Raw genomic sequence first — 16354 nt, forward strand, 5'->3', positions numbered from 1 at the left:
CATCTACCGCTTTATTGTATTGCTTTGTTGTAACAGTGCTGGAAATAACCTGGGGCTCAATATTAAGGATGGAAGCACAATAAATAAAACTCAACATAAGTAAAAGAGGGTGCTTTAGAATGCAAAACAACAAAGGCTTTCCCACTGTAAAATGAAATTAACACAGGCAAATAAAAACTGGAATGATTCTGTATGAGTACTACAGTCAAAACACAGAAAAATATGCGGAGACAGGTGCTCTGAGAGACTCCCCATCTGACCAGAGAGAAACTGAGCAAACAAAAAATCCCAATAAATTGATTTTTAGGATGAAATGCTAAAAGTTTGGTAAACAATCTCAAACAGAAAACAACTAAGTCTATCTCTACATAAAGTAAATCAAGAGTAGAAAACCAGTAGTAAAAAAAATTGACTCTAAGGTGTCAACAAAATATGACTACCAACATATTTATTTACAGTTTAAAGTAAATGTACATGCAAATTAGGTCATTCTTTATAAAAAGCTACCTCAAATTATGGTCCATGTTGAGGTTATCTGTAATCAGCTAGTATTTTGCAGAATAGTGCCAAGTTATTTAGACAGAAGAAATACATTTACTAACATTGAACTGATTATGGGTAGCATAGCAAGTTTGCAGTTTGCTATAGCAGGCATAAAGGTAAACTTACTCGCTGGCAGGCTCTTTTGCATACATGCTTGTACTCCTTGGCCTTAGATTCTGAATGGTATCCTGCACCTAAAAGTAAATCGTTAAAGAAAAAGAACAAAAGAGGCTTTAAAAATACCATAGACGACCCCCTAAAACCAGGAAATACTTTTGAGAAAAGAGAAAATGTGAGCAGGTGTTTTGTGAATATCATACAACAAAAATATACTTGCATTTATATTTGTGCTTGATTCTGCCTACTAATTATGGTATATATAGTTACCTGCATGCACTAAAACAAAGCCACCAACGCCATTTGGCTTTTGACTCTTGCTTGATTCCTGTTTTTTGGCCCATGAGTTGGTCAGTGGAGAGGAGGGCTGCTTCTCTTCAGCAGAATTCATTAGACTTTCCATAACCCCCGCATAATTTGTCAAGCCTATCATTGCCTATCACACAGTGGTAAGAAAATCATTTTCATCGCATACCTGGAAGAGGAAAGGACATTGTCATTCTTGTATACCTCTTGTATACCAGCAAAGTAGCTCTAAACTACACAGATTTCCCATTGACTTAAAACTATAATTTCACGTGCACTGTATTCTTTTTAATGTTACTGTTTGCACATTTACAAAAAACAATAAACTTCGGGGATCATCCTGAATCGTCAGGGGCCAGAGGTGGATAAAAAAAAAAACACATTTCATGTACCCATTCTCACCCATGACATCACTCATCTCGTTAACGTTCACGTTATCAATAACTTTCAAAACAGTCGTTTCACTTAATGCAAAGCATGCCACTTTATGATTTGCGTTGTTTTATAATAAAGAGGCGTTATTCCGTTTGTGTTACGTGCACGGTTGATAAGAAGGACACTGCAGGCAAATAAGTTACTTCGAGTCAAGCTAGCAGTCTTGTGTTTTGCTTGTTAGCTCGCTAACACACCAATAAAACAATCCTTACTTACAACGTGCCCTTCTTTCCTGTAAGCGACACGACTGTCTGCTAATCACGACATTCACCTGGCATATGTCTTACAGGCAAAAACGTAGCATGAATCAAACTGAAACAAACTTTACTGTCAGACAGTTTCACTCTGTGCTATCCACGGCTAGCTAGTTAGCTAAAGGACACAAGTGCTTCCTGGTTCAGATACACGTTGCTAAGGAAGTACGTTCAGCGCAAACATTGGTACACGTGGATGAGACTCACTTTTAGAGGAATAAAGAGTAAACGCTGGTACTGACAGTGCCGTAGCTCCGCAAACGCACATAACGCACACTGCGTAGGGCACCAAATGGCCGGTAGGGCACCAAAAAAATCAGGGTCGTAAAAAAAAAAGTAAACCATATTAATACTATAAATATCATATGCATTAATATGGTTAAACAATACAAAAGCAACATAAAACAATTTTCCCGAGAAAAGGGGTGAATCTGCTTTGTGCCCTGTCTCCAGTCTCCTCCTGGTGCCCCCCCACTCCCAGTGGTCTGTTCTATAATTGGTAAACACCTGTTTGAACATGGCCTCGAAACGGCAACAGGAGTCGGGAGCGGAGAAAAGAAAGAAGAAGAGGAAGCGTGATGAAACTCAGGCGTCGCTTGCCGGTAAGGCAATGTTTAAATAATAATAATAAAAAAAGTTCATTATTGTAGCCCTTGCTTGCACGCTCATGTCCGTCAACTCTGTGATAGCTCCTGTTAGCAGTGTTCATACTGTGTTAACAAATGTTGCAAATGATTGATGTTGGGTAGTTTGTTTACGTTGTGGATATGAATATAGAATGGACTACTAAAAGCAACTCATCATGGTCACTCAATTGACGGTTTTCAGATAACGTTAGCAATCGTGACTCACGATTGCTAACGTTATCGTGATTCGTGAGACTAGCATTTCCCTCCTCAGGTTGCTAGCTGGCTAACGTCATGCATGCTACTGATTAACCTTAACTTTGGGATAGGTCAGTGATGCAGTCAAGTATTATTATCAGATTAGACAAGATTACTTTGTATGTTGCTGCATTTCAGGATATCTATAAAGACGCATATCTTATTTATGCCATTGACGTCTGAACACATAAATAGTTCTCGTCTTTCTTTAGGTTCATAGATCAAGGGCAACATCTGTTGGTGAAACTGTAATATGAAACCTATATCTTCCAGTAATATAGATTTCCTACTTGCGCATTTATATCAAATTATGTACAGCATGTTTATATTGCCATTTGCCATTATGAAAATCTATACATGTAAAATATAGTTAGTAATTTTTAAATGTACCAGTGACTTACTTAATTTATTAGTCTTATAATGCAATCTTTCGTAGGCCTACTGTAGATTCAAAATTGTATTTCTGTAAAATCCCTGAATATTTTCTCTTGTATGCAGGGTCAATGCTTAAATATGTTCAAGGAGGATCTCAAGGACAGGATGAACCATCCAGTAGTAGTGCCATCCCTGGACATCAACCAACAGCCATTGTAGACCCTGCAACAATCCCACTGAAGTACAGAAGACACTGACAGATAAGGGAGTAGCTGACATTGATGGACCTGAGATGATGCAGGAAATCATCAACCTTCCTCAGCTGCCACCACAGACGTCTGCTTTGGAAATGCTGTCATTTTTACATGACAATCAGCTTCAAGAGGTATATCCCAATCTGTGGATTGCTCTGCGTATTGCACTGACCCTGCCTGTCACAGTTGCCTCTGCTGAGCGAAGCTTTTCAAAGCTCAAACTCATTAAAACGTACCTGCGTTCATCAATGGGGCAGGAACGTTTAAGTGGTCTGGCTGTTATCAGCATCAATGGTGACGTGGCTCAGAAGCTATCATATGATGACCTTATAGCTGATTTTGCAACCAGAAAATGCAGGCGTGTGCCTCTCTAGGCCCTAGAGAGGCACACCACGCCTGCATTTTCTGGTTGTCAGAGTATGCCCTAGAGTCTAGGGCATACTCTGACAACGAATTGTAAAAATGTTTAACATAGTTACTTAAGGAATGTGGCTTTTGTGTTCAAATTCTTATTTTTCTTATTTAAGTTTCTTATTTAAATTCTATTGTGAAACTATTTGTAAATATATTAATAATAATACTATTATATTATATATATTATTTTTTTATAAAAAAAATTACACATTATTGCCAGGCTCTTTGTTCTTGTTCCAATGTTCAATTTTTGTTTCAGTATTTATTTGTAACAGTATTTTTAACCTCCTTTAACCTTATTTATTTGTTTAACTGTCATGTTTGTTGTTATTTAATTAAACAAATTCCACTGAGAAATTCAAAAGTATTAATGTTTTTCTTTTTTTTTTTTCAGTGGCGGGGAGGGGGGGGCACCATAAAGCATTTGTGCTTAGGGCACCCAAATGGCTAGCAACGGCCCTGGGTACTGATGTTGGCAACTTTGTGACAGGTTTAAAATAAAGGTAAATAAAGTCATCGCTGAATGCTTTTTTTTTTTTAATTAATTTGACGTCAGTATTTTTTATCATTTGAAAAGCAAGAGCAATTTCAGTTCATTTAGTCTCTCATCCAATTCAGAAACTTCTGTTAAAACTAATTATTCTAATTCTCGCATGCGTTAACGTCCGCAACCTATGGTTAAGTGCCATTCACTCAACTGATTAGTTTTTGTGTATTATTATATTGTTTTTGTTGTTATTTGCCCATGTTATGTGCTTTTTCAGAATCTACCACTTCAGCAATACATAGATGAAGGAACTCTGTTATATCTTTGAGGTACTTACTTGAAAAATCATCGGATTTCCTTTAGTTGCAGAGCGTCTGGTTAAGGAAGAAGTTCATAACAATGTTGCTGTTGTTCCCCTATGAACTGATGTCCTTATAGTTTCTGCTGATGTATAATACAGGGAGTGCAGAATTATTAGGCAAGTTGTATTTTTGAGGAATAATTTTATTATTGAACAACAACTATGTTTTCAATGAACCCAAAAAACTCATTAATATCAAAGCTGAATGTTTTTGGAAGTAGTTTTTAGTTTGTTTTTAGTTTTAGCTATTTTAGGGGGATATCTGTGTGTGCAGGTGACTATTACTGTGCATAATTATTAGGCAACTTAACAAAAAACAAATATATACCCATTTCAATTATTCATTTTTACCAGTGAAACCAATATAACATCTCCACATTCACAAATATACATTTCTGACATTCAAAAACAAAACAAAAACAAATCAGCGACCAATATAGCCACCTTTCTTTGCAAGGACACTCAAAAGCCTGCCATCCATGGATTCTGTCAGTGTTTGGATCTGTTCACCATCAACATTGCGTGCAGCAGCAACCACAGCCTCCCAGACACTGTTCAGAGAGGTGTACTGTTTTCCCTCCTTGTAAATCTCACATTTGATGATGGACCACAGGTTCTCAATGGGGTTCAGATCAGGTGAACAAGGAGGCCATGTCATTAGTTTTTCTTCTTTTATACCCTTTCTTGCCAGCCACGCTGTGGAGTACTTGGACGCGTGTGATGGAGCATTGTGCTGCATGAAAATCATGTTTTTCTTGAAGGATGCAGACTTCTTCCTGTACCACTGCTTGAAGAAGGTGTCTTCCAGAAACTGGCAGTAGGACTGGGAGTTGAGCTTGACTCCATCCTCAACCCGAAAAGGCCCCACAAGCTCATCTTTGATGATACCAGCCCAAACCAGTACTGCACCTCCACCTTGCTGGCGTCTGAGTCGGACTGGAGCTCTCTGCCCTTTACCAATCCAGCCACGGGCCCATCCATCTGGCCCATCAAGACTCACTCTCATTTCATCAGTCCATAAAACCTTAGAAAAATCAGTCTTGAGATATTTCTTGGCCCAGTCTTGACGTTTCAGCTTGTGTGTCTTGTTCAGTGGTGGTCGTCTTTCAGCCTTTCTTACCTTGGCCATGTCTCTGAGTATTGCACACCTTGTGCTTTTGGGCACTCCAGTGATGTTGCAGCTCTGAAATATGGCCAAACTGGTGGCAAGTGGCATCTTGGCAGCTGCACGCTTGACTTTTCTTAGTTCATGGGCAGTTATTTTGCACCTTGGTTTTTCCACACGCTTCTTGCGACCCTGTTGACTATTTTGAATGAAATGCTTGATTGTTCGATGATCACGCTTCAGAAGCTTCGCAATTTTGAGACTGCTGCATCCCTCTCCAAGATATCTCACTATTTTTGACTATTACTTCTACATACTTTTTAGTTTGTAAACTGAGAGAATAGGACAAACAGTTTTTTTTTGACTGAGTAATAACAGCTCGGCAGTCTTGTTAATGTGTTCGTGTCACTAGCTCAGCATTTACATGTCCCTGTGGTCATCGTAATAATAATACCTTTAGACCAAGTTGTAAAGACAGTTGCCTACAAACATTAAGGAAATGAGAGTCTTACATGTTCTTCTACAATAGATTTCTCCCTTTATGGGTTAAACTCTGTGTGAAAAAATCTGAGAACATGAACAGAACTAAGCACTTTGTCTTGGATTATAATGTGGTTACACAAAAACTGCAAAATGGAATTCTTTTAAAAATAAAAAGGCACACAATTATATAACTGTGACAGGCCTTGTCTAAATGTGGTTATGGAGCATTGCTGTATGGAATCCTCTCTTTCTTTTCTTTCACTTAGCATCAAATGTCCAAGAACAGAAGGCAGATTGTAAAGCTCCATGGGACAAATTCATAATTTGTGCCATTTTGTAAAACGAAAAATGACTTGATGTGACCCGATTTCACCTCTCTTGCTGTGTTTCCTGGCCTTCAAAAGTACCAGAATTGTTACTGGCATTGTTGAGGTTCTTCAGTCTTCTTATATAACTTGAGTGTTTTGCAAGACACCAGACTGTTGAAAACTTTTAATCAACAACCCTTTTCTGCTCAAGGTTTTTACTGCAACGTTTAGTCCCACAGCATCCAAAGCCAGTTACACATGTTTTTCTAAAGAGCATTACTGGGGAGTTTCCTGGGGAGGTTGAGGAAAGAATGGGATGTCCATCTTGAACATTTTCTGCTGAGCCTGTCAGGCAGCTGATAATTAAACCACTGAGAGAAGCATTCAGTTCTTGCCTCACTGTGAAGAATGACTCAGTGTTGCTGTAGACACAGACAATTACAGCATCCGTGACTACAATTAGCTCTTTAAATTTCCAGGCCAGGAACTCTCCAGTCATTTTCCTCTTCCCTCTTTCTTCTTGGTCGACACAAGAACTGCAATGTAAATAAAATATGCTCCATGCACATGTTGAACGTTTGCAAAGATTGTTGCTGAGACAAAACTAATACTGTCTGAAGAAACGAAAAATCGTTAAAAAAATTCACCATAAATGTAGCAAAACTATTTTTATTTAAATCAAATTAGTTACACTTATTCTGTGCTTTGCCATAAGACCCATTCATTACTAACACAGACTTTTATATTTACGGCGCAGCAGAAGTTCTAGAGTTGGACCAAAATGAAGCACATTCTCTAATCATAATGTGAACTGTAATGTTATTTGCTTTGGATCACGTTAACAGAGATGAAAGAGTGCTGCTGACCAATTAATGGAAAGAGGGCTGGGGCCAGGGTGCACAGTGCCAAAGAGGGGCCATTCAGGCTTTAGAGGGTTGCTTTAGTATTGCATACCATCAAATCTCTGTGGAAACTTCTGCTAGCTGTTGTTAATGGTGTGCAGAGGGAAAATGCCAGTAAATTTCATTTTAATAGACATGATATCTGCCATGACCACACAGACTGGAGATAAGATTCATCTGATGCCTTCTCCACTTCGTTATCTTGACCCAGGTCACAAAGAACAGACTTTGTTAGTCTTTGAATCGCGTTGTACTAGGTTTATCCAGAAGAGCAAAAATGGAACAGAAAGATAGTGAATTTGAGTTGTATAAAAACAGCCCCGATGCAACAGTTCGATGAGACTTACATCATGTTTTGTATTCATTAAAGAAAAACACAAAGAAGCAAAAGTTTGAAATGCTTTGGCGCTATTGTACTGAAAGAAAAAAAGAAAATGGGGAGAAATAACTCAACTCTCTGTGACCAGCATTCTCCTGGAAAGAAAAGCTTTGATACAAAGAAGTTTGGAAGCATCTTGTGTCCTTTTTTTAAAAAAACATCTGAGCATCTCCCCACGCTAAATCTAATCAGCATGAGTTCAGCCAGCGATCAAGATGAAATCCCTGCTGCTCTGAGTAGGCAGAAAGCAGGCGGGTTCTGGTATGAAGAGACATGCTGGATATGGGTTTTATTAAATAAAGTAAAATAAACAGTCATAGTCATTGCAACATATTTTTCTAAAGTTACAACCCACAAGAATTCTGCATGAAAAGAACACTTGCAGCGTGATGCTTATTTAATCCAACCTCAAAACCACGCAAGGGATGAGGGCTGTGCACATTACCAATCAGCAAACAGCTCACATAATCATTCTAGTTACATTTTTAATCAGGACTAACTCAGGAGCAAAAGCAAGTGGGAAAAAAAAGTTAATTAGGTGATTCAAATTTATAATTCTGAGATACTTTGAGATATATTATATGTATAAAAGCTAGTGTATTGCTGCAAACGGGATAGTTTTATAAATGGGGCTTAATAAGCGATCTGCATGTTCTACATTAGGGAGAGGCAATGAGTAATAATGAAAATCTTGGCAACATTTTACAATTTTTCTATTCCTTTAATCAGCTCTCTGGAAAGTTACAAGAAAAGAATCTACAGCTACTTGAATTACTGACGTGAAATGTATGCCAGCTAGTCAAGTTGAGGTTTACATCCATGTTTGCCCAAATCTGTGTAATACACTGTATGACATGGAAGAAATTAAATAGGCAGCCTTTAAAAATTACTGTCACCTACTTAGTTTCTGAACAAATCTGATATTTAATCAGTCTCTTGCTCTGTTCCTGAGCACACTGTCCTGGTATTGAACACTGGCTAGAAAAGTGGGGCTTTTATCTTGTTCTGGGTTTTGTTTTGTTTTTTGTTGGTCTTTTTTTTTTTCTTTGTATGTTTCTTTTGCATAATGATGTAATGCAAACTTTTGACATTTGGATGTGAAATGTCATTACTTTTTCATTTATTCTTTTAGACATTTATGTGGAATGTTTTCATAATTTAGTCCACAAAAACTTGATTTTATTGCCAAAAATTTGCTTTGTGAGGTCACAGCAACCTTTGGCAACCAAAATCTAATCGTATGCCACGGAGCTGAAGTTAAAGTTCGTGGAAAATTTGAAAAAACTCCCTCTGAGTAAGTGTTTTGGTGAAACCTCTAAATATTTAATGAATTACATTGAGTCAAATAATAGTCTGCATCAACTACAGTTTGATTTTCAGCCCCATTATTCCACAGAGACTGCACATGCTTTTTTACTAAACAACTTAACTCATCAGTATAAAAAGGTGATGTAGGTGCTGTCTATCTGGAGATTAAAAAGGCAACTGATACATTAAATCAGCACATTCTTATCTTCAGACTTTCTAAGGTTACATAACTTGACAAAACCTTAGAACTACTTAAATCTTATCTTTCTTATTGGGAAATATGTGTTATTAATGAAAAATTAATCTTTTCTAATCTCTAAGGCAGGTGTTCCACAAGGACCTGTTCTCGGCACACTTCTTTTTTATACTAATCAGGCATAACATTAGAACTACTTGACTAATATTGTGTTGGTCCCCCTTTTAATGCCAAAACAGTCCCAAATGGTTGTGGGACTGACACCACTAGATCCCCAAAGTTGTGCTATAGTATCTGGAATCAAAATGTCCTTTAAGTTGTGAAGTGGGGCCTCAATGGATCAAACTTGTTTGTCCAGTGCATTCCAGAGATGCTTGGTTAAATTGAGATCTGGGGGATTTGGGGGCCAAGTCAACATCTCAAATTTATTGTGCTCTTCAAACCATTTCTGAACTACTGGACTGTTTTTACTTTGTGGCAGGGTGCATAATACTTCTAAAAGAGGCTACCGTCATCAGGAAATACCATTTCCATGAAAGGGTTCATGTGGTCTGCGACATTGCTTAGGTAGGTGATGTGTGCCAAAGTAACAGGACCCAATGTTTCCCAGCAGAACATTACCCAAAGCATCACATTGCTCCGCTACCTTGTCTTCTTCCTGTGGAGCATCCTAGTGTCAGATGTTCCCCAGTGAAGTGACGCACACACACCTGGCCCTCCATGTAGTGTAAAATAAAATGGGATTCATCAGATCATACCTCGGTAGTCCAGTTCTGATGGACAGGGTCACCCTGGGCACCCTGACTGGTCAATGTCTGTGCAGCATCATATGCCACAAAGAGCAATAGCTGTTCTGGGTCAGTTTTTATAGATACTGACCACTGCGGACAGGGAATACCCCCACAAGAGCTGCTCTCATCCAGTCATCTAGCCATCACAATTTGGTCCTTGCCAAGCTCACTCCAGTGTCACGGCTGCCTGGGCAGACGTGTGGAGTGTAGAGAAATTGTACCCAAGTGCGGACACTGTGAATGAGCTTTTATTTGCAGTGGGGACAGAAAACAAACAAAAGCGGAACATGACAAAAACTACACTAAACAAAGACCTAAACGAGGAGGCAGCTACAAAAGTAATGTAAAGGAATCGGAAACCTGAGAGAAGACGTAGAACACGGCACATGAATGGCTTGGATGAAGAACATGGAGAAAGGACATGGATGATATGCAAACAATCTGACAACAAACAGAGGAAGACAAAGGGCCTAAATACACAGGGGGATAATGAGGGAATGGGAAACAGGATGGAAACACACCTGGGAGAAATCAAACATGACTAGACAAAGGTGGAAGCAAAACTAAAAACATTAACAAAGGACACAGGACTATCAAAGTAAAGCAGGAAACATAACAAAGGCACAGAGACACGGACTTTACTCTGACACAAGGAGACGGAGGGAACATGGATCACAGGTAAAGCACAGAAATCAAGAGACTAGAAATTCTACATAATAATGAAAGCAAATCCTATTAATAATTCAAAACACAAAACACTGGGTCACTGACCCACGACCATGAGATCCAGTCTTTATGATTGCCTATTTTTCCATAATGTTATGCCTCTCGGTGTATAGGAATGATTTTCCACTGTCGTGCTTTAGTAGGTTTTCAAATATATGCTGATGATAAAGTGATATATCAGGAAAAAAATGCCTTGTCTGTCTTCTTGCAACTGTTTTATCATTTGCATTGCTTGGTAGCATAGCTTGAAAAGTGTTGTCTTACACTGAACATCAAGGAAAGTGTGTCAGTTTGCTTTCCCTCCAGGGCTCACTGCTTAAAAGAGGTCTATGAGCCTACTAGCACATTGAGGCAACTGATGTGATTTGGATTCAAATAAAAAATCTTGATCTCATTTTAGAATTCAAAATTGGAAAAACATATTGAAAAGGTGACCAAAGTAGCAAAAACAAACATACATTTAAAACTTTTAGAGACAGTTTATCGTTTCATTACTCTTAAGTCTCAGCTGATGAAATATAATCCAATAAATAAAATTTTGGATAAAAAAATCTATAAGGGTGCACCATTGCAATGTGCTTAAGAAACTAAAAATGTGAAGTTTTGACAGTTTATCACATTTACTAGTCTAAAGTTAATATATAAATATTTATATAATATTTGTCACTGATTCTGTTCATAATTTGTATGAACAAAATTTCTAGCCAAGTGGTGGAAGGCTCAGAATCTTGTCTCTGCTTTTTGTAGATAATGTCGTTCTGCTGGCTTCATCAGGTAGTGGACTCCAGTTTGCAATGTTGCAGTTCCCAGCTGAGTGTAAAGTGGTGCGAATGAGAATCAGCACCTCCAAATCTGAGGCCATGGTCCTCGCAAAAGGAAAAGTCCGGAAAAGGATGGAGTACCCAATACAGGTTAGGGACGAATTGATCCCCAAGGTGGAGGAGTTTAAGTATCTCGGGGTCTTATTTACGAGTGACGGGAGAAGGGAGCGGGAGATCACGAGACAGATTGGTACTGCAGCTGCAGTGATGTGGATGCTGTACTGGTCTATCATGCTGAACAGAGTGCTGAGTGTAAAAGTGAAGCTCTCAATTTACTGGTCAATCTACGTCATTCCCCTTCCCAATGGTTACGAGCTCTGGGTAGTGACTGAAAAGAACAAGATCACAGATACTAGCGCCGGTAATGATCTTTCTCTGAAGGGTCTCTTCCTTAGAGATAGGGTAACAAATTTGGCCATCCAGGAGGGCCTCAAAGTAAGGAGCCAGTTGAGATTGTTCGGGCATCTGACAGGGATCCCTCCTAGGCGCCTCCTGAGTGGGGTGTTCTGGGCACGTGCCTGGGATGAGACCCCAGGGCAGACCCAGGACATGATGGAGAGACTAAATCTCTCTGCTGAACTGGGAACGCCTTGGTGTTCCCCCAGACAAGCTAGAGGAAGTAGCTGGGGAGATGGAGGTCTGAGCTTCTCTGCTAGGCTGTTGCCCCCGCGAACCAGCCCTTGATAAGCAGGAGAAAATGGATAGATGGTTCCATAAGTGTTCAGGGACCATATGGCTCCTCTTAAAGTTCTGGGTTCAGCAACATGCAGAACAGATCTTAGATTAAGACTAAACAATCAAGGTCCTACATAAATATATACCTACAGTACATAGAGGTTTTTTGTTTCAGATGAGCAGAGACTATCATAACACATAATAGTTAATATGGTCAGACAAATGCTTGATTGATCAGGTAGGATGGAGAAGGAAAAAAAAGCCAATACATGCATTATTTATGTAGTCTAGGGACACATTAAGACATTATCTAAGGCTTTCAGAGCTGTGTCCTGTAACCCTGTTAAAGTCCCTTGCAAGATATGGAAATTTATGGAAAAACACTAGATAAGGGAAGGCATCTAGAAAAAGCTTCAGTGGGCCAGCTGCACAGAGGCTTAAACCTTGTTTTCTGCCGGAGATCCCACTGAAGTTGAAATATTTTGTCTACACTGACTGATTGATCTGTGACAGTGAAAACACTAATTATTGTATTAAGTAATTATGTGTTTTATTATTAGGCATTGACTGAGAACAGATATGATTACATGATCCCTTCAGATAAAACAAATTAAAAAGTCACAAAAAACCTTCAAAGGGTATGTGGACATTGACATAAGAACACATTTAAACAATAATTACATAGTTGCATACTTATAATTACTATAGCCTTTAGGCTCACTTTAAGTCAGGTATAATTTTGTGCATTTCTCTGTAGATAATTGCATTATTTTACTGTTGTCATAAGTGGGATATGACATATATAGCCAAAAACAGATCAGACGATGCAATGTTCTTGCCAGTGACTTGTAGGTACAGCCTCCGGCTTAATCTTCTTGTGCTGTAACCATGACAATAACAATAGCCTACGCAAACTTACAAATATAGATCCTCCTCTTTTGGGAGTATACAGATTGCCCTAAAGAATCAACTCTTCACTGTGGCCAGCAAGCCAAGACTTATCTTGTTGCTCTTTGCAGAATCATGTCCTCGCTGTAGCCAAGACAGTCAACATTTATCTTTCTGCTGCTCACCAGACATGCAGACAGGTTGTCTGAATTACTGCTCCCTATTACGCAAACTATAACACATTAGTTAAGTAATACATACAGTATGTAACTAATTTAAATCGATTCCAGTTTTTAAAAAAAAGTCCAGACAATGGTATTTTTGTTGATTTCTAATTCATCACCCTATTAGAAAAAGAGAAGACATTACCATCATCGCAATCAAACTCAGAAAGCCATGCAAACAACATTAAATAACACTTTCATCTACTTTGGCTGATTAAATATCTACTTAGGCCAGAGCTCTGTTTTGAAAAATATGCTGTCACAAATTTTCAAAGGAAACAAACAACGTTAGTTATTCCAACATGACAGACACAACAATTCTAAGAGTGAAATGAAGACCAGTGAACAATAAAATAAGATCCAAACAGATAACATAAGAAGAAAATGCGGATATAGGTACTTGAATGTGAATACTAGACCTATGTTATAGTTGGTTATATTTTAGTATAATAGATATATTATATTGGGTATCGTGTAAACAGACGCTATGTTTTAAAGAGTGTATAAGAGCTTTTGAACCTGAATATTTACTCTAAAGTCCAAAATCAGTCCCGCTGGCTAAAATGTAGCAAGGTTGACACCCAGTGGTTTGATCCGAACATTACAGCTGTAAACCCGCAATCTCCGCCTTATTCAAATACAATATTTGTTCAAATACAGGTCAGAGGCAAACACTTAAGTTTGCTATTCCCAGTGTGGATGGTGTTCAACAGTTGGGTAAATCCGTAATAGGCAGTGAGATTGGAAACTAATTAAAAAATTATGAGGAAATTACGAGTTTCTGTGCCAGATGTGAGAGCTGATTACTTTGTCTTAATTTCCTAAAAGGTGCACCAGCTCAGTGTGATAAAGATCATTAATTTGACTGCATTAAGAGGCGGCTGGCGAGCACGTTTAAAATAGACTATGAGCAAATTGTAAACCGCGATGGCGTCCATTTATGCTGCCCCTTTCTTTTATATTTTTCCCTCAGTTGAAATGACTGAACTGCATTTAATCTGGATGCATTTCATCAAAAATGATGCTCAAAATGTTTGTTTGTTTTAAATATGGATAGGGATTATAGTTCAGATTGGATGAAAGAAATTTTCCACTATCGCATAATGTCAGTGGTTTTAGGAGCAGATGGGTCTGGACCAGACCATGGCTAATACAACAGATGACAGACGGTGGTCTCTGGAACCAGTCTCTCACATATGACAGCCTCACTTACTGGTTTGATCTGGTCTTTCCAGTCCTCTTCCATCTCTGTCCATTTGTATAAATATCATTTTTATCAGCCACAACTACAGCCAAATTATCACAAAAATCACCCAATGCTGTTAAGAATTACAAATAGATTGCACAATTGCATTGAGGCAACATTACTTCCTCACACACTGCAAATAGTTGCTCCATCATGGATAATGACATGTCATAAGAATACTAGCAAAGGGAAGTTTAGTTAACATGATTAGAAAAGTCAAAAAGTCAAAAAGGCTGCTACTCATAAGCAACAACCCTTTACATTACTCTCAAAGTAATAACTACAGTGTTCCTTGGTTTTTAACAAGCTGTTTACATATAAAAGACAGGAGGTTATATCAGCCTACAGCCCATATTCATTGATTATTATGTTTTAATTATACTGGCTACTCCGTTTGTTTCCGGAGTGTGTTCAGAAATTAATTTCGAACTACCGTAATTATTATTAATAATAATAAAAACAAATGCATATTTCAGGTACAAAGTTGCAGGACTGTTTGCTTGCAGTAACTGAAAGTAAACTGCACTCTTTGCAGTGTGGCTGTAACTAGACTACCGCCTCACACGCCAGGAGGGTGAACCGCCGGAAACAACCTACCCTGCCTTCTCCGTGCGTGAACCTTACGTGATTGACGGATCAGCCGGACCAATCGCACGCCTACTTCCCCTTTCCCGCGCTCCAATCACTTGCCCAGGACGCGTACACAGAAAATTTTACGGCGCAGTCACGGTAGGTTGAGCCGACTGAGGTCCATAGAAATTTGACAGCTTCACAGGTGAGACAACCGTCCAGAGGCTGTTTCACTTTAGCTTCCAGGTTTTTTTTTTCTCTCGGAACTCTATTCACTGTGAGCCTGGGGTTGCCACAGTCAAAAAACAACCATTCGAAGTCTAATCATTCCGGCAGCATGAGCAAAAAGAAAAAGGACTGGAAGACTGAAAAAGGTAAGGCTTGTTTTGAAAAGGGGGGGAGGTGGAATGAGGCTATCATCATCTCCATGGCAGACGGCGTGAATCTTTACCACGCCAGAAGACTGACAGACACTCTTTCCGTCTTGTCCGTGTGCTGCAGTAGTAGCCTACTTGTTTCCTAGACTGCTTGATAATCCCACAGGGCGGACTGTACAGATGTTGTAATGATGTTCCGCCTCCTGTTTGTGCCGCCGTAATGTGTGTTTGACATTCGCAACAACGCTGCCGACACAGTGCTTGCTTATTAGCTTACATCTAAGGTGCTCACAGATCTTTCTCGAGTCTTCACGTACCTGTCAGAGTACCCCACCACCCCCAACTAACAGTTCCCGTCTCCCACCTGTATGATGCAGCAGCAGCAGCAGTTCGCTGAGTTGCAAACAGCATTCTCTGCAACTGAATGCCCTTGTAGGTATACAGCTCTCTTAGGAATTAGCGTGCATTAATATAAACCGTGCACTTATTCTTAAAGCCGACCACAGTTTGAAGCATACAACGATAGCAGGTTATTGTGAAACTTTTCTCTTTGACATACAGGACAGACCTGTTGTCTGACAGAGGCAGAGGCAGTAAGGGAGACTTCAGCACTTTGTGAAGTTTACTTGTGAGTTGTAGCTTTGTAACTCACAGCAGAGCTTTTTCGGGGTAAACTTCTTTCTTTTGGCTTAGCAGCTGTGGTTAGTGTGGCAGTCACTGGTTGCATTGCGTTTCTGCCACCTTAAAAACGAGCAAACAGCAACTAGACTGCAGCCACAATTATGCATGTCGATTGCACATGTATTTTCCCTGCTATGACATGCTTATAGAGAGAAGCAGTGCTACATAATGTCACATTGGGGGCAAATTTCCTTATCTGATCTAGCTCATTCAGTAAATGAAACGATGTTTTTGTTTTTTGTTT

The 16354-nt window shown here is 39.1% G+C and overlaps 2 protein-coding genes across 5 annotated transcripts in view; one reads left to right on the plus strand and one right to left on the minus strand.

Annotated features, from left to right (window-relative positions):
• The window catches only part of tasp1 (taspase, threonine aspartase, 1), a 38509-nt gene extending 28169 nt beyond the window's left edge, over nt 1-10340 (minus strand). The window contains exons 1-3 of one of the 4 annotated variants that reach the window (XM_082556429.1): nt 10263-10340; nt 931-1096; nt 670-737 (exon numbers count right to left, since the gene is read on the minus strand). In XM_082556429.1, coding sequence (XP_082412555.1) covers nt 670-737; nt 931-1096; nt 10263-10325 — 297 coding nt within the window. In that variant the 5' untranslated portion in view covers nt 10326-10340. Of the gene's footprint in view, nt 1-669; nt 738-930; nt 1136-1613; nt 1821-10262 lie in introns of those variants that run through there. The other 3 variants (XM_082556432.1, XM_082556431.1, XM_082556430.1) reach the window with 3 other exon arrangements.
• A 4850-nt stretch (nt 10341-15190) lies between these two features.
• Nucleotides 15191-16354, plus strand: part of macrod2 (mono-ADP ribosylhydrolase 2) — a 413432-nt gene continuing 412268 nt past the window's right edge. The window contains exon 1 of the mRNA XM_082556428.1: nt 15191-15426. Coding sequence (XP_082412554.1) covers nt 15390-15426 — 37 coding nt within the window. The 5' untranslated portion in view covers nt 15191-15389. The remainder of the gene's footprint in view (nt 15427-16354) is intronic.

This window comes from Aulonocara stuartgranti, assembly GCF_965226115.1.
Source record: "Aulonocara stuartgranti genome assembly, chromosome: 13".
In the NCBI taxonomy this organism is placed as follows: Eukaryota; Metazoa; Chordata; class Actinopteri; order Cichliformes; family Cichlidae; genus Aulonocara; species Aulonocara stuartgranti.